The sequence below is a fragment of the Microcebus murinus genome, chromosome 8, assembly GCF_040939455.1.
Source record: "Microcebus murinus isolate Inina chromosome 8, M.murinus_Inina_mat1.0, whole genome shotgun sequence".
NCBI classification, from domain to species: domain Eukaryota; kingdom Metazoa; phylum Chordata; class Mammalia; order Primates; family Cheirogaleidae; genus Microcebus; species Microcebus murinus.
The window spans coordinates 91513538-91533047 of NC_134111.1; the positions used below are offsets into that span (position 1 = coordinate 91513538).

General features: G+C 39.6%; 1 protein-coding gene across 2 annotated transcripts in view; it reads right to left on the bottom strand.

Moving 5' to 3' along the window:
* Positions 1–8965: 8965 nt before the first annotated feature.
* The window catches only part of EPHA4 (EPH receptor A4), a 136560-nt gene continuing 126015 nt past the window's right edge, over positions 8966–19510 (bottom strand). Inside the window, exons 15-18 of one of the 2 annotated variants that reach the window (XM_012741936.2) lie at positions 17770–17963; positions 14832–14987; positions 13563–14502; positions 8966–9505 (exon numbers count right to left, since the gene is read on the bottom strand). In XM_012741936.2, the coding sequence (XP_012597390.2) occupies positions 14388–14502; positions 14832–14987; positions 17770–17963 (465 nt within the window). In that variant the 3' untranslated portion in view covers positions 8966–9505; positions 13563–14387. Of the gene's footprint in view, positions 9506–13562; positions 14503–14802; positions 14988–17769; positions 17964–19510 lie in introns of both variants that reach the window. The other variant, XM_012741937.2, reaches the window with a different exon arrangement.

A 19510-nucleotide genomic window follows, 5' to 3' on the forward strand; every position in this document is an offset into this window, starting at 1 on the left:
TGTGCCCAATCTATTGGACACAGAAGCCATGACCTTTCTAATATTAACACATTCTTCCATCTGCCTCCTACCTGGACAAATGCATGATGATGGAAAAAGTTGGTTATGCTGAAGATGAGGAAGAAATGAAGAAGGAAGAAGACAAGGAGTTTTAATATTTTTATGATAATTCACTTATTAAATATAAGAATATGTGCTAATTAATAGTAGCATTTTTTCCTTCCTTGAATTTCAATGTAGCAAAAACAAATCACAAGGATTCATTCATTCATTCATTTATTCAAGTAATTCAGCCAGTATTGATTGAGTGGCTACTATGCGGCAGTTATGGTGTTAGGCATGAAGATACAGACAAGGAAAAGATAAGGTCCCTACTTTTATTGGTCTTAAAGTCTAAGGGGAAAGCCAACAATAAAATCATTAGGAACTCTACATAGTTAACAGCACTGTAAATAAAGTAAGCAGGGGATGATGTGAGTAGTCACCCAATCCACAGTAAGATGAGGATGAAAACCTCCCTGAGGCCCTGACTCTGAATCTTGAAGGGTGAGGAGGCATTTACCAGGTAGGTATGGTCTATGCAAAGAGGAAATAGCACCGGTTAAGCACTGAAGTATGAAAAGGCCTGGTGCATTTGGGAAACTGTAAGTAGGTTTCTTTGAAACTTGGATAAATGACACTTGTACTCTAAGGCTTAGTTTCTTCATCTGTAAGTTAGAAATTATAAAAGTACCTTCTTCATACAGGTGAATGGTTTGTTCAACCTAAAGTGAATTAGTACTTAACACAATTCTTGGTCCTTGGTGAAGGCTCCATGAATGTTAGCTCTTGTTACTATGGAGAAACCTGTAGACCATGGGTGGATATATGCTCTTGGTTAATAGTAACAGAAAATCTCAGTCAAACTGACTTAGCCAATAGTTTCTGGGCTTCTGATACAAAAAATAAAGGAGCAAGCCAAGCTTCAGGCAGGGCTCCATCAGAGGCACACCCTGTGGTAAGCTGGAAAATGTTTAATAATCCAATTCTGAGGAGAGAGGGAGGAAGAGAAAGATGGAGGAAAAAAAGAGGAGAAGGAAGAAGGAGAAAAAGAAGCAGCAGCTCTGGTTTTTAGCTTTTGCAGATTTCTGTGGCACAAATACGCCCACTGTGGCCAATTTCAAGCAACCAAGATGACATTAATGGGCTCACAAGGTTCCTAAAAATGTAACAATCAGCTCTGATGAGGTGGTACAGGCTGGCTCTAGTACACCGCTGGGTCCAGCTGTTTCTCTGAGACTCTCTTCACCTTCATGTCACCTTCCTCCTGAGGATGAAGAGGACTTTTCTCATGCCAAAATGGCTGCCAGAGGAAATGGTGTTTTTTTGCTCATATGCGGCTGACAAAAAAAAAAAAGTATTGTGCACGAAAGATTGCTTCCCACACCGTGGAAAAGGAGACTTAAATTTCACTCTGATTGAACCACCTCTGAACCAGTCACTGTGTCAAGGGTTTACTATGGTTCAGACCCAGTAGTATAACTTTATTGCTCGGGATGGGTCAATCCCATTCAAATCACATAAAGAGAGAACACGGGCCCTCAAAATCTGTTAGTTGTTGTCAAGAAGAAAACCAAGGGGGAATGAATGCGGCGTGAGTTACCAGCAAAACCTCAAGACACAGCCTAGGGAGTTTATACCTTGTTGTGAGGATAATGCAAAGATATTGGGAATGAGAATCATTGGCAAATTAATCTCTCAATATCAGATGCCAATCCTTACTTTAAAAGCAAGCACTATTACTAGCATCATTGCAGTTTGTATCAGGGAAAAATGCTTATTATGTTAGCTCAGGTTTTTAACTTCAGACATTTTACAAACATTCAGGACCTAACTTATGAAGAGGCAATTTATGAGGATCTTCTCATTTTACAAATGAGGATTTGTTTTGATTCTGTAAGTTTCTGTACATTTTGAAGGGGCAGGGGGAGACGAACTCAATTAAACCTTAACTGAATGGTAAATGAAGTGGTGATTCTATTATGTCAGCCACCAGCTAATTCGTAAGCAAGAAGAACTTAGGGGCAATTAGCCCCTTGAGAGATTCTAATATTTCAATAAGTCACAGAAATAAATTCTGAGCAATTTAAAGAATAAGAACTCTGTTAATTGCAATGTTCTCTTGCCCATTTAAAATGTTGCTGCACATGAGTGTCCTCTTGCCTTTTTCTATCAAGTATTGCTTGAACTTCTTTGCAACTTTTTAGCCCCTCACATTTGCCTCAGGCTGATTTTAAATTATGCTAATTGGAAGAGGGAAAAATGCTGGTAATGGAATAAAATGGAATGCTATTTCTTATAGCATCTGGTGCAATCTGAGCCATTTAAAAGTGCATCTTATGGAATAGAGATCGGAATAAGCAATGCCAGTCTGATTACAAACAACATGGGTCTCATTAGAATACGTCAATCTGATTGCTAGGTAGTGATACACTGCAGATTACTAGGCCATAATTGCCTCTTACATATTATGTGTATAATATATAGTTTCTCTGGGTGTATGTTAAAGCCACTTTCTCTCGTGGCTATTTTTTTCCAGCTCTACACAAAGCAATGTCTATATTCTACTAAGTTGATTTTAACTGGGTCCTTAGGTCCTAATTGTATTTTCTTCTAAGTATTCATCAAGTTTTCTATAGCAGTGCCGTAAACAAAGAATTATGTCCAGGGCAATTGCTAGAAATGAGATATGTCAGGGGTCTATTACCCACTCAACTGGGAGCAGTCAATGGCTCAAGGCACTTCCTCTAAAGGGAAAGGGTACAATAACTGAGGCCAGAGCCCACGATATAGCTACAAGTCTTAATTAGGTTGTTGATTTAAGCGTATCGTGCATTTTTTCATTGTCAAAATCCATTTGGTTCCTTTCTATGACTGGAAGAATTCAGACATCTTAGCCTGGGTGATGACTTGGTACACGTAGCCCAGTTCGTGATTTAAAACCTCCTATATGAGCTCCGAAATCAGGACTTCAACATTCCTACTTTCCAGTAGCTTGATCTCTTCAAAACCTGCTCCACACCTCACATGCTCTATCCACAGCCAGTACCACCGCAGCCACTACATCACTGATGCAAAAAGGTGAAATGCCATGCAGGTGCAAACTGAGAGCAGCACTTGGAATATGCCTTGGGGTGCACAAGTAGAAGGCATAGTGGGCCAGAGCTCAAGAGACCTGAGTTCTTCTATGGAGCCTAGAAATAAAGGCTGTGTACATTGGCTGCATCTATCTATTGCTCTTTCAGTTTTCTCATTTGAAACCCCAAGGAATAGATTTCCAAAAGGTATTTCAGAGAACTTTTATTTCATGGAGAGATTAAAATGGTTTCATTTTCAAAGATATTTGGACTTCTCAGAGCCTGTAATATACCAGTGTGTTTTTGTTTTTGTTTTTTTTTTTTGAGACAGAGTCTCACTTTGTTGCCCAGGCTAGAGTGAGTGCCGTGGCATCTGCCTGGCTCACAGCAACCTCAATCTCCGTGGCTCAGCGATCCTACTGCCTCAGCCTCCCGAGTAGCTGGGACTACAGGCATGCGCCACCATGCCCGGCTGATTTTTTGTATATATATTTTTAGTTGGTCAATTAATTTATTTCTATTTTTGGTAGAGACGGGGTCTCGCTCAGGCTGGTTTCGAACTCCTGACCTTGAGCAATCCGCCCGCCTCGGCCTCCCAAAGTGCTAGGATTACAGGCGTGAGCCACCACGCCCGGCTGTTTTTTGAATCTACAAAAGAAGGTAGTGAGATACATCATTGTAACCCAATCTTATTTGGCCATAGAGCCCTCTTGCTCTAACCTGCCATCCACTGAATAATACTCTTCCACATCTTATCAGTATAATGCTTCCATAATAAATATCCACACTCTACTGTGCTATACTAGGACAGCGTCACTCATTCACAGGCCTGTCTGGGCCATATAGACATTTGTGTTTGTAGCTCCTCCTTTCTATAGCAGTTTTCCATAGAACCAATTACACTGAATTCTCAAAAGACCCTGAAAAAATAGGGAAAACTTACTCCCATTTTAAAGATGAGTAAACTAAGTTTCAGGCATGCTAAGTGATTTGCCCAAGATGACACAGCAAGACAGTAGCCAAGGCAGGGTTCACATGAAGCCTCATTACATCATGCTCAGCCTCTACCTCAGTTAATTTCCCTCTTGTCTTGGGATCCATCTTTTGTTTCTATTTGGTTCATGACTAGTCTCTCTTTGTCACTAGCCATCATCAAAGTAAACAATGGCACTTGACAAGTGCTGTCCATGGCTGTTATGCTTAGAACATGAAAATGATAATTAGAGAAAATCACTACCTCCTTCCTGACTGTATATTAGATGGCGGTATCTTAATGATAATAGAGTATGCTCTGCTTTTAGTGAAAAGTAGAATGTGGGGAATAATTCTTATGAAACTCAGTGTGTTAGGTGAACATTGTATTTAAGTTATAGTTTGTTCCAAGAGCTTACTAAAGATAATCAACATGACAAATTCATCAAAAGCAAGCCACCTGGCAACAGAATAGACAAGCAGGGTTTAGGGAAGAATGCAATGGCATATACACCTGCTAACAATGGTGCGTAGCACTGTCATCAAACTGGAACATACCCATCTGACAAATTCTTTACTCAGACAGCATGGAGCAACTTGGGCTCATCATAGAGTATGTTAGGGTGGTGTAGAGATTAGTGGCAAAGTGTTGGAGTTCACATGCTTGTGCTTAAATCCCAAATTCTAACCCTAATTAGCAGAATGACTTTGAATAGTTGTCTAACCTCTCTATACCTTGATGTTCTCATTTACAAAATGGGGCTAAGAATACTTTTGTCATAGGCTGCTGTGAGAATTGAAACAAATAGAGCTCACATATTTGTTACATAGTTAGTGTTTAAAAATGTTAAAAGGAATGAAAGCTTGTGAGCCTGGGCTGTAGCTCCAATTCTTATGAAGCTGCAGAACAAAGCATTAAGGTCTTGCCCGTGTGACAAATGTTAAGGAGCCAAGGCAGTGTGTTCTTGCACATTCTAGTTGCATCTTTATTTGTCAGAGGAAAAAGAACATTTCAAATCTATTGCCTGGTATTAGGATTTATTCAATGCTCCCCACCCACCTCATTGCTCCTAGGGAGACCGAGTGGCTTAGGCAATTTAAACCTGAAAAGGGAGGCACCTTTGCCTTCGTCTATCAACAGAAGGTTGTGCCTAGGGAAAGCACAGAGATCTGCAATGCAGAAAGGAAAATGCAATCCCTAAAGCATGAGAATACAAATGTTATAGCAAATCTGAAAATTGACCATGTTTTTACTGCATCTCTGGGAAATGACCATCGGGCCTGTTTATGGGAGAAGCTCAAACTCAGAGCACTTATACAAGACACTTTCCCCGACTTCCTCTAGGTGCATGATCCTCCTTTGTACTTGGGGCAGAGACTAGCTAGCTGCTGGACACTTTCAATTCCTCTTCCTGTGCATACAGGCTCTATTTCCCAGTCTCCTGGCAGTTATACTTGGTGTAGGTGATTGAGTTCTGGCCAAGGAGATGAGGGAAGTAGAAATAGCAGTCCTTTCCAAGCCCAGACATAAAGCTTTCAATACAATTGCCCACATTCTCCTCTCTCTGTGGTGATCCCGATCACATATTGAGCATGGCAGCCTCACAGGAGGGAAGGCCCTGTGGATCCATCCGCCATTGCTTGGAAAACTGTTGGCAGGAAGAACCTCTGGATCTTCATCAGACTGCAATGTGAGCTAGAAATACACTTTCATTCTGTTAAACCACTGAGGATATGGGGGCTTTTATTATAGAAGCTAGCGTTTATCAGCCCACATAATACAAGATCCCATGTTATACTATACTGAAATCAATCTCAGAATTATTGTTAAGATCATATGTGGCAATTTTGATACCACTCTACCAGCTCCATTCTAGCACATGCAGTAGAAAATAAAAAAAAAAACTTATTGGTTGACTTTCTGTCTTGCTAAACAAGTGGAGAAAATGGCAAGCCTAGTCCCTTTCAAATCACAAATATGCTGCCAAGTACCCTACGTATGAATGTAGCTGATTCTAGAGAACACTTAGACATGGTCCTGATTCTGAAATTCTTTGTAAGACCCATGTTTTAAAATGTTGCTGGTAACACTAAAACGCATGCCCCTGCTCTCTAAAGCTAGCTGGTCTTAGGGACTTTAGTTAATATAATGTAACAAATCTTAAGCCTGATTTTCAATTGATAGGGGACTTGCTGATTGATAATTTATTTAATGAAATGGCATCATGAGGAGCATTCATCTTTAACTATGGCCTTTAGTATTTTTGTATCCATAACATTTTAGAACTTGATATTTACAAAACCTCATTAAAATACATGATTTTAGGGACCCTGTTGGACCACTTGGAGCTCCAATATACCCTGAAGGATCCCTGGATCCTAGGTTAAAAGCCCCTGGCAGGGATTGGTAGCTGGTCACTTGGATCAGCAGCAAGGATGCAAGGGAGGGTGCAGAACTGGGTGATGGAAGAAGAGAGTTTATATTGTCAAAATGGCTACTGAAAATAGCTGCCATTTTTTGAGTTCTGGCTGATGCTAGACACTGTGCTAAACATTTTAATATATTTAATCTTCATAAAAGCTCTTGGCATTGTAATTATTGCTGCACAAACAAGGAAACAGGCAGAGGGAAGTTGAGAGACTTGCTCTAGACTGCATAATTAGTAAGTGGTGCAGCCGGAATTCCAACCAAACTCCATCGTCTTAATTACAATGGGACACAGATCTCAAGGAATCCAAGTCAGAGCTCCTAACACATTGTTCTCAAGGGTAAGGACCATTTAGAAGTCAATGCTTTTCATCCTAGAAATAAGTATGCTCAATTAGAACTTAAGATTTTGTGTTTTAACTGAATGACAAATAATAATCGATTCATTTAGAAACACTACACATATGGCAAAAATTATTGAAAAGAGACAACCAGATTCCAGGTTTGTATACGGCAACTACTTTATTATTTTCAAATGCAAACTCTTTGCATTTGGTTTGCTATTTTACAATTTTACAAACTAGGTATAAAAGACCATAAATAAATGACATAAGTTATGTGTACCTAAAGTTCATGAAGGGAAGAAAAATACCTGGACAAATTAAAACAAAATAGAAAAATCTATGTCTAACTCAATACATCGCTCAAATTTGGGGAACATGTGTGAACCAGGCAATGTTCTGTTAATTTCTTTTTCAGTATGAACTAAATTATAATATGCCTTATACATTCTAATTTTAACCACAGTCCTTGCATATTCCAACATACTTAGAGTGATACAAAAAAATAAATGCACTCTTCAGTGTGTATCAATGCTTGATGTTGTTTGGAGAATGTTAAATAAGTGAAAATATTGCTTCTAGAACTTTCCTTTACTGGTCAGAATTTAAGTGTCTTCAGACAAATATTGAGGCTATACGTGTGTATGGATTAATACACATATCCTTCACAGATTGAGTACAAGAGGTCTCAAAACACACACACCAGCAGTGTAGTGAGCACAGTCTTTCTTTAAAATAATAACTTGTTAAAACACACCAGAACATTTCATTCGTAAGATTGCTAAAAATAATGTGGGGCCAGCAGACACAAGGTGAAGCTACTGGATTTGGTGCAGGGGAACAGCTTCACGCCATTCATTAGATCTGCACGTGACCTAGCGTGAGAGCTCACTATGCCAGAGCTTGCTCACGGGATAGACACAGACCTGAAGTTGGCCTGCTACCCTTACTTCTGGGAAAGATGATCTGCTCAGAGATTCAACCTCATTTCTTTATACATATTTTTCAGGCATCAATGCATAGGCACATCCCTTAAAAAATATATTAAGGTCCCCCAAAGGGGTGAATTAACTTTGTCACTCTGGCATAGAATACAATGCCACACACCCTGTCAGAATGTAATAAATATTTATTGATGATTTTCTCTATTTATTCAACAATAAGCGGTTCAGAATCTATTTTTTCCTCATTTTTCCCTGATTTGATGTTATAGCTTATATAAATGGCCACAGTTTCTGCAACCATAGCTTACAATAAGCAAGGCAGCCACTCAGATATGAAAAATGGCAGTATGTTGGCTGGAGTTTGGTATACATATCCTATCAATACCGAATCTTCACACACCAGAACTCTGATTCTAGAAGGCTGATGCTCTTTTGAGGGCAATAGGAGTTAGCTGCATACTGTAGAACTTTCCACTAAATTTGGGAACCTGAAATTGCTTGAGGCCACTTCATCCCACCTACCTTAACCTCAAGAGTCACTGGCATGTATTTTTCTGTGATACTGGGAGACAAAGTATTAATCCAGGACACATCATCTCAAAGCTGACACACATAGCAATGTTCATCTCCGAAAGTACATGAATTGCATATATTTGTTCTCATTCAACAAGTCCATTTATGCAGGAAAACAAAGGCTACTTGTATTCCGTTTGGGGTTACCAGACAAATCCCATCTCCTTCTTTCTCTCCATCAAGGAACTGGTGATTCAGATGAGTTCAATCGGAATTTATAATTTTGATGATAGGTTGTCACCTGAATGGATTTATATTCTAAATTACTCCACCATTAACTGGAGTGAAAATGCCTCTGTCCAAAGCCGTAGAATTCTTATTAAGGTTAGTGTGGCAGCTATAAAATATACTTATAGATACAGGACATTTAACATTTCCAGGTGGTCTTTCCAAGGGGATGGGCATGGTCTCCAGGCCCACAATGTCATGTGGCTCTTTCTCTTGGAACTGGTGGAAAACCAGAACCCTCCAGGTGTAGCATTCCACAACATTCACAGGCAGTTCTATGCATGAGGTTGTACACACACACACACCCACGCATACATACACTCACACCTATGTACACACATCAAAAGAGATAGTCAGCTCATATTTAGTCTAGGAAAAAAATATATTTATATCACTGCAATGGCACACCCTGGGTAAATGTTACTTCAGCAATGCATATCGTAGGCAGCTCATGGGAACTGGCTTTGTTTTGTGTGGTGGCACCTGACCTGGTGTCCATCGTAAAACCTGTAGCCTTTGGTCACTTGCTGCCACACCAATGCAGCAGTGACATACAGGAATGAAATATGGAAATACATATAAATAAAACCACAAAGAGCTGGGGAGCAAGGGCTCTGCAGAGCTGGTGCTGCGAGGCAGTACATTCCTCAGTGCAACTGGAGAACAGATGCCAAAGCTAAAATGTTTGCTGTCTCTTTCACTGGGAAAGGGGACTTGAAAATCACACACTTATTCTTTGCAGGTTATGAGTGTTGTTTCATCAGTGTCTTTGCCCCAGAACTGGTGTATCAGAAGCAGAAGAAACACAATTAGATGGAATGGAGGAGGGTGTGTTCTGTTTTCTTCCAAGGGCTTTGTAATCAACAGGAAGGGCTGTGAGGCCAAGATAGCAGAATCTACTCCCTGGGGAGAAAAGAATAAGACGTTAGACAAGACGTCAGCCAATACTGCCGGTTAGTTGTCAAACACTGTTGTGAGAAAGAACACAGGTTCCTAGAAGTTGGTATGGCCTAGTAAAAGTAGTTCAGGAGGAAGAGCAAAAATTGTTACTTTCCTCCTCTGAGAAATAACAATTATAACAACAACAACAGCAACAAATTATTAACAGATTAATCACAACAACTCTGAGATAGATGCTATTCTTCACCCAGACACATGGTGGGGGAAGCTGAAGCACAGAGAGACCAAGTAAACTGCCCAATGCCACGAAGTGACAAAGTTGGGATTAAAACCAATGAAGTGTGAGTTCATAGCCACACTTTAACCTCTAGTTGGAACCACCTATCTTTGAAATGAAAAATCCTGCCTTGTTTTGATTCACGATCCACCCGTAGTCAACAATAATGATTGAACAAAATGCAAACTAAGAAAGAGAAAGCATTGGATATTTTTCTTACAAAGAAAATAACTTTTGATAGGTGAGAGTATCTAATTTAGAGAAGGATCCACACAGTCTGCACGTAAACAGGCAGGAAGGAGGGAACCTGGGGCCAGGGGCAGACTGAGCGACTTACTATGCCAGTGAAGGGGTCTTCCAGGCTCCAGCCTTCCTCGGTATACCAAGAACTAATCAGCCACAGCCTTGAATTCCAGACATCAGTCCAGCATCGAACAAGGCTGGCGAAAAGCAATGGCATCATCGTGGCTCCTCATTGTCCTCTTATTTGTCAAGTAATCAACTCAAACTCAAAGAAGCAATTTCCCTTCTTTCATTTGTGACAACTGACAACCAAGATTGCTCCTTGGACTCTACCTCCCACCACTGTGGCCATGTGTGGCAGTTGGTGGCCTCCAAGTGTAGAGCATGGATGGAGACCAAAATGCACTTTACAGATGATTTTGCTTATTTTATCAAACCACTTACTTGTTTGTTCTGTGTATGTGTTTATCGTGTAGGGAAGAATAAATAAAATTTAATGTGAGGTTAAGTGACCATATTTGTAGAAAACCCTTTAGTCTATTTGGAAAGAAGGAAATAAAAATTTTCTCATAAATTATTCAGATAGAAATTATTTTTAAGCAATTTAAAATTATAAATGTGAGTTTTGGTATAACTACCAAAATCTTCAAGAAGCCACTCGTCGGTACCAAGGCGGTTCACTTTGACAATTATGATAAAACGAAAGAAAAGCAACCAGATATATTTTTTCCAACTGTTTCCACTCTGGAAATTAGCAAGTCCATCAAATGTAGTTTGTCAAACCTGAATGTGTAGGGATTTCATCAAGTGGGATGTACTTATGTGAAGGGCGAGGATAACATGAATGTGATCTTAAAACTCTGGAGTATATCCAACACCATGTGGATACACAACCTTGTTGATGGTGAGTTTCTTTTGCTACTAGCAATTCCATCCCTAGAAGAGAGAGAGTGGTCTCATAATTGTGTATGTCCCCTTGCATTCTGCCAACCCTCTTATTCACTTACTATCTGGATATCAATATATATTGTATAAATATATGTGGAATAGTAAGCGAGCAATTTAAGGGCTTGGTGTGTATGTGAAAATGATTGGGTGCTGAAAGGCAGAAGTGTGGGGGTTTGAAGACTTCTATCTGTACCAGTACAAAATCTGAGAAAAATAAGCCCTTTCCTCCTCTGTGAATTCAGGCAACTCCTTTATCGTGGGGAATTTCTGAAACAGAGACCAGACAAAGCATGTAGTCCATGGGGAGTCATGAGTTAGAGAACTCATTGTGACTAAACAAACAAAGCATCGTTTCTTGGAGTCAGTCATGAAGACATCAAAATATCTTTACCACCCAGTTCTTTTCATTGCAATAGAGTTTTACCTGTGCATATCACTGCCTTTCCAGTTATAACAATTTCATAAATGTCAAGGCTACATGATGTATGTTTATCCTGCCAGAAGTAATTTGATAGGTCTGCCACCTTTTGTATAGATGTACATCTACCCCTAAACTCTCATAAATCCACCTAAAGTGAAGAGGCTCCATGTGCATGGCTGCCTACTACTGAACTTCATTTCACCCTACTCTGGTGTGTTGTAATAAAACATCGGGATCACAAGTGAAAGAGATGAATAACACTTGGACAATGCAGGAGGAAGAAGTGCACCTTTCTTCTGTGGAGCTCACTGTGTTTTACATTAAGAGTATTTCATACATGCTTGCAGCAACAACACCATGCATTAGGAAAGGTGTTATTATTAAGGTATCATTATCTCTCTAATTTACAGGTATAGGAACTGAGTTATAAAGAAAAGTGGAGTGAGTTTCCCAATGTCAACATTTCAGTTGGCTTTAGAATCCATAGCTGTCTAGATGCCAGGAGTCTGGCTCCACGCCCTGGGAAACAATGCAACATTCCTATTGTTCTTACGTTTCTCTTCTCAAACTTCATGGAGGCAGTGGCGATAGTTAACACTTTCCCTGCCTCCACATATTAGTTTAGACACTTGGAAAGTCCTTTTCTTGGCCTTTCCATTGGCCTTGACTCAAACACATGCATATATTAAAATTGCTAAGCTTCAGAAGGTGACTGACCTTTGAATGGGATAAGATTTCATATTCCAACTTTTTTTCAATACTCTCCTGATTATTTCATTTACAGACACCTGTCGACTCCAGCTTAGTATATATTGCTAATTTGTTAGGATATTTTAGAATTGACACACTCTTGCTTTTGAAATATTCTGCTTTGAATATGTTCAATGTTTAGAAAAATAGCTTATTGTTAACTTAAAGCAAAACTTTTAATTATTCGATGTATGCAAGGTAACATTTCTGTCTTTACTTAAAATATAATGACATAATGCTATCTTACTGGAATTGGACTGTGGTGATGAAAAACAAGAATATTCTATAGCTTTGCTGAATAAAAAATAAGTAGTAAAATCTTTTAGAAAGCAAGCAAAAAACAAACAAATCCCCGAAACTTACATTTGTCAACTCTTGACATGAATATCCGAGGCTCTCAGACTTTAGCAAAAGTGGTGGTAAAACAAAAATTGTTGGAGTATTTTAAAAATAAATTTTCATATTCCTTCCGAACAGAAAAGCTTTTACAACTAATGTTGCAAAAAAGGTTTTTACTAAACTGTCATGATTTGACAGCATCAAATTTAATATTTCTTGTTCTATGAGTAGTAGCTTTCAGAATAAAACCAAGGGGGTGGGGGGAGGTCATTAAAACCAGCCAAGCTCTTGTTTAAAAGTGATAAAAATGGGATATATTTTTAAAAGAAAAAAAAAAAGTTAAAATTTGGCCAGTCTATAGTTAGGCCTTTTGCTTCTAGGAATGAACAAAGTCATTTAATTTAATTTATTTCAATAAGAAAAGGCTGGGATACAAAATTGAAGCACTGAAAGCCAATAGGCTTATGGATGAAAAGCACATTTTTCAGTAGATCACTTTCTGATAGTGAGGAAGTCAAGGTGAGTTCCAAAGTCTCACCATTGGCATCGTGGTCAATCCCCTCTGGCTGATCCTGTTTGGTACAGAGGTTACTGAAGCAGGACAGAAAATGAGGCTAATAGAAATGACTCCCCAGGACTTCTCAACTGAAGCAAATTCTCCACAAGATGGGGCACATTACCCAACGAGGGGAGAGAGAAAGTCTCCTGAGGTCACTGCCTGGTATACAGAAGACACTCAATAAATGCATGAGGCACGAATGAATGGCCCCAAAGGACAGGCGGAGGGAGGCCTTCATGAGGGAAAGCACAGGTGGGGGGGTCTAGGACCCATCCTCTGAACCTGACCTCAGACAGTTTGTATTTCCCTTCTTCCTGGAAGGACAGCAGGAAGGAGCCATGCTGTGTTTAGTCTCTTCTCCCATTGACAAAAAAGGGCTAAAATCCTGAAAAACACCAAACCTACCTGAGAGATGGGAAAGAGTATTTTCCATTCAGTGTTTCAGATGAGATCAAGTTTAAAAATAAGACAAAAAAGCAAGTTTTCATGGGAGAAAGAATCATTGCTGGTCCTTTTGACTCACCTTGTAGATGTGGGGTTGCTTCTTAAAAGGAGGAAAGTGTGAAAGTTCCCTAGTCAAGATTGTCACAGCCCATTATCCCTAAGGTAGTTACGACAAGTTTGTAGAGTCCCAAAATAAGACTTCATATGGCACAGCCTCAGGCCCAAAGAAACAGACCTCATTTGTCCAGTTAAGGGTTATGGGGCTTGGGTTTTTGAATTTTTTTTTTTAATCCACTTTCTTTTTCTTTCCAGCCCCCCATGTCATAGTAAAAGAATCCACCAGGTGGCCTGAACACTGAGGCAGCAACACTGATGAGCCATGTGGTTTTTCACCAACATTTTTTTCCACGGTATGAACCAAGCCCTAAAAAGCCACAGTTGAATCCTTCAAAAATGTTCCCGGGCCTAGTCTTCATTCCAGTGAAAGAGAGATGACTGTAATGGATGCCACAACCAAAACACTACTGTTGTAATTCCAAATGGAGAGAGGATCAGAGATGTCTCAGAGAAGCTCAGTGTCTGGCAGCAAATACAGCATCGAAACTCGGAGGCAATGTTCTATTTCTATAGGTACATGTATTTTACAGACGGTGATGGACAGCAACCTTCCGAGAAACAATTTTGTTCCAGGTCTCATTCGAATGACCGGCTGTCATTTCGGTAAGCCCCACAGTTTCAGCAATCTGTACACCAAGCAATGCTGCAGATATTTTTATTTTTATTTTTTATTTTTTTCCTTTAATTTCAGAGGGCGAAGACGAAGTAAAAAAAGTGCAGTTCTTCAATTAAAGTGCATGGATGAGGTAAACTAATTTCAAGAGTTCCGAGTTTATTCAGTACTGGCTCAGACAGGAACCATCCTGCCGTGCACCTGCTGCATTTGGGTTCGCATCGCCTGGATGCTGGTCAAAATCTTATTCTGGTGCGTGAGGGCCGTGATGCCGATTCTCGCCAGGTCACTGTACGGAGGGTGACAAAAGAGGGAGAGAGGAAGTCATGGGGGCTGAGGATCTGTCTTTCTGGGCTTCATGCAGACACACATTTGAATCAGCCACAATCAATACAGCACAACAAGGCAGGTGTATTAAACATGTTTCATTTAATGCAACAATGTAGGTGCTTTGTAGAGGCTGTGTAAAATTATACTCAATCAAAATGAGAGGCATTCCAGTTTTCTTATTTTTTTAAAAAAGAAAAATGAGTAGGATGATTATGCAGCTCAAAGCAAAAAAGGAAAATACTATTAAATCTAGATTTACCCTTTCGTGTTACATCGCTGAGTACTTACTCCTGGTTCATGTGAACCACGGCCTCTAGCGTGGTATAACCAGCAGCTGTGAAGTTATCCTTATATCGGTCCATTTTAATGGCCTGGAGCCAATCACCCACTGATACCACTGCAGAGAATTCAGGGGAGCTTGGATCCAACAAGGCAGTGTTAGGTCTGGAAATGCAACAAGTATAAACAGACATTAGCTATCTGTAAGACAGGAAGACTCAGAAGTCAGGCTGCCTAAGATAGGCAAGGGGAGCTGAAAAGCTAGGAGGAGAGAGCTTCAAATGGAATAACCACTGTTAAATGTAACCATGTGATTTTTTTTTGCTCTTAATTTCGCAAAGCTGCTAAAGCATGTACCAATCACCCTATTTTTTTTTCTTAATTCCATTTCCTACACTTGTTTTATGTGGGCCTCTTAGTGCACTAATGCACATAGCAGGTCTTTTAATCTCTGAGCCTGGGGTGAGGACTGGGGAAGCCCTTGTGGCTGAAACCTGTTACGTCTTTGCGGAAAGAGTCCAGTCCCTGCCAGCACTGAATATTACAGACGTCAGTGTGGCAACTATGGAAACCCTAGTGAAGTATGAGTGAGGAAAACTGGGAGCTTGCAACCTGCCAGACTGGATGGAAGCAGAGAAAACAGCAAGAATTTAAGTCCAGCATGCTCCCAGCCAGGTCTGCAGGCAGGCTCAGTGCATTCGAACAAACCTGGGACAGCAGGGAGTTAATCCCCTCTTTAATCAACCCATGCCTGACCAGCACGTGTGCCAAGGCTGGCAGAAAGAATGGCCACTTTGATCACTGTTTGGATTGTGGAATGTGCTTCTCGTATTCCCTAGCTGGGGCTCCTAAATAATGATTTCAACAAATTCAAAGCACTTCTCATTAACTTATTTATTAGTTTACTCATTTCTCAGGCCAGGTGTTTTATATTAGGTCACTATCAAGAGCATCTCCAGGCAAGAACTCTGCCATTCCTAATGATCTTGACATACAATAAATCACACTGATAGAAAGTATGTATGAAGAGAATTACAGTCGTCTTCATGATCAAACTACTTAATCATCAGGGGAAAGAACTTTACAGAGGTATTTTATACCACCTTTACTATAATTACCTATAAAGCACCACTACTACTTGTTAAGTTATATTTCCTTGAACATACCTTTTCCCTAAAAGTTACAGAATATGTTTGATCTTAACATTTTGACCTGACTTTTCATCCTGAGACTATGTTTTAAGCACAAACATTTAAATCAGAATTATATCATTATTACTGAATTTTCAACAAAAAAGATTCCTTTCTTGTAAAAGCAAAAGTCAATATAATATCTTGATTAATTTTCTACTTATCGGATTTAATCCAATTCCATTTTTAAACTTTCCTTTTCACCTAAGTTAATTTGACTTGTATTACTTCTTTTTTTATGTAAGTATTTTTAAAAACTTGTTTTTATCAGTTTTATGTCCAGATAATACCTTGCCTTTATAACCTTTCTTATATCCATTATTTCAATTACATTCAATTTTCTGAGTAAATTCTATAGATGTCTACAGCACAATAATCAAGATTTAATTTCTTCTCTCAATTGTGAGTCAATAAAAAATGTTGCCATGTAGAATTTTAGACATTTAATTGTGTGTAGGATGTACAGCAATTATATTTGTTAATAGCTTACATTTACTTCTAACTATAATCCAGGAGCATTAATAGGGCAAGATGTAGGCTCTAGGTGCCTGACAAAGTCAAAATGTCCTTTGCATGGAAATAATGATATCAATGAACTTGAAGGGTCATTCTCAAGCTTGTCTGGAAGTCTTTGTGCTTTTTGTGGAACACTATGACATTTGTCAAATTTTGTGCTGAGTCACATACCATGTTATACTACATCTCATTATCAGCAAGCAGCAATAAGCACCAAAGCTATTTAAGCACCATCAGTGAGAACAATTTAAACTTGAGAATTGTGTATCCAATACCTGGATTTGTTCTTTACTTTGGTACAAAACAGACATTATGTAGTATTAGTGGCTGAACGGTTTATGCTAGCAGAAGAAGCAACAAATACCAATGTTCTATTTTTAACTCAGGGTCATGATGAAAGAGAAGCATTTGAGAAGCTCAGACGTGGAGATGAGTAGGTGGCTCACCTCTTGCAGGCCTATATCACCTGGTCTTATTATGCTTGTCATCGTAAGTAATTTAATTAATAAGGATGGTCCAGATGGGACCAGTATCTAGGTGTCGGAATCTTATACCAGTAAGGCCCAGTCTCCATATAGAAAAGTTCCTATTAAACTATAGAACTTACAGTATCTTTACGTTCTTTATAGACTAATAAATACACTTCTTCATTTTGCTCTTTCCCAGGTGGTCCAATCATTCTGATTTTTAAAACCTTTCTCAAACATTCATATGCATGCTTTGTAACTTGATCAGTTTCTATCTTGGCCACGTTTCCTTCTGCTATGAAAGACTCAGAAAAGGGAAACCAGAAGAACTGAAACCTAATGAATCTCTTGCTACAATTAACACTTTATAAGTCAACTTAAAATTGCAGTGCTTAAAGATCTGTCCTTATTCCCTATTTTTTACTATTCCAATGTTCTTGTCCCTTTTCAAAATAGAGCATCTACTGATCTGAATATCTTCTAAAAGTGCATTTCATCTCTCCTCCTAAATTTTCAGATCCAGCATCATAAAATAAGCCTGTTATTTTTTTTTTAACTTTTTTTTTCTTACTGCTATTTGAAGCCTGTATTAGCTTTCCAAAATGGTGACTACAACTACCTTAAATACTTTACAGATTGAGAAAGAAGCCACCCAGGTTTCAGACAGCAGTGAAGTGGCTTCTAACAAAAAGGCTAGAATGAAAGTGAGTGGCGGCTTGCCTGCCACCTCTAATGTGTTCTTTCATACATCATTAGTAAGTAAGCACAGCTGACCGGGAGCTCTCCGTCCCTGTCCTCTTCAAGCTGTTGGGGTTGCGGATGAGTTTGTCCAACATGTTGACAATCTGCCCAAATTTAGGCCTGTCGTTTCTCTCCTTCTGCCAGCAGTCTAGCATCAGCTGGTGGAGTGCGATGGGGCAGTCCATTGGAGGGGGTAGCCGATAGCCTTCCTCAATGGCTTTAATCACCTATGGAAGACAACAGGATGGTCCGTTAAGCTGCCAGGCAAGCTGCTGTGCGAGGTTAACCCGCCCGACTGGCATGTTTCTTGCGCATTAAGCTGCCAGCGAGCTTGAGCGTGGGAACAGCTCCAACTCCTTCACAGAAGCCCAAGCTGGACCTGAGTATCGCTGGCAACAAGAGAGGGAAGCCAGCTGTTGCAATGAGGTGTTCTCAAATGGCAAGCGATGCCAACCTGAAACTCGAAAGTGAAGACACATTGCTGTTGAAAGTGGTTAGACCCCAACTAGATCAACCACGTGGTGTCAGAGCTTTGACTATGGCCCTCAGAGATCACATGGCCCTGCCTGTCCCCTCCATCCTGCTATTCAGCACCAGAACACCTGAACACTCTTAGGGAAAGAGACTCTGACCTAGTGTTAAAGACTTCCCTTAGGAAGCAATTAATGGTTGCCTCCAAAATGGAATTCCTTTTGCATCATTTTAAGCCTGTGTCCTCTTGCTCAGACAGCTAATGGGGTCCACACCACAGCCCAATTCCAGATGACGCTTAGCCATTTTTCCTTTTGGAAGACTCTATCCTCAGACACCCATTCTGTCTCTTCCTTGGTCTCTGCAGGCTGTCAAATGACCCTGTTAAAGGTTGAGTATGTAGATTTAAAAAAAAAAAAAAAGTCCTAGCAGAAAACAGCAAAAAAATCCCTTATTTTAAGGCATCTAGATATTAAGGGAGACCCTTACACATATCCAAGGCAGGCACCATAATGGTAGATGCTAATTGTCTTATTGTCCAAGACTATCAGAGTGGTGTCATTGCCTAATAAGATATAAATAAATTATTCATAGATTTATCTACTAATTCTAATTTTTCTAATCTGTCTTCACAAACATTACATTATATTTTATTGGCTTTTCTCTAAACTCCCCCTTTTTTGGGCTGTAAATTCCAGTAATGCAACATGGTATGACATGCCAAATTTAAAGAGGGGAATTACCTCATACTTTCTTGGTTACTTATAAGCATTTTTTATGGGTATCCTCTGAGATTCTGGAGGTGATTTTATTTTTTTTCGGCTTTTAAAAAGTTTTATTCGTTTTAAATCAGTTCATTTTGGTTTTTTCTTTCTACCAAAATGACAGTTGCTAGAGAAACAACCAGTAGTTACAGCCATCCAGAGACCACATTGGGCTCACCCTGCAGTGGGGGCCTATTGACTGCTCAGTCATTGGCCTTCAACAGAAAATAGTCAATTCAGTTGGGTCCAGTTTCCCTGGATTAATAGGATTGTGGTCTTTTAAACCAGTGCACTGCTTCAGTTTCACAAATCACCTTGTGATTTATGAAAGCCCTCAGATCCTTTTCTCTCACGCATTTTGCCAACGTCTTTTATCAGTATTATCTACTTCTTCTAAGGTAGACTTCTCTATGCTGTCTTACTGAATCTTATTCTATTTATTTTCAGCAATTACACTATGTCAGTTTGATCCTCTGGCTTTCTTTACCTTTCCAGGTGCATAGTGTACACTCCGGACTTGATGAAAACCTTTTCCATTG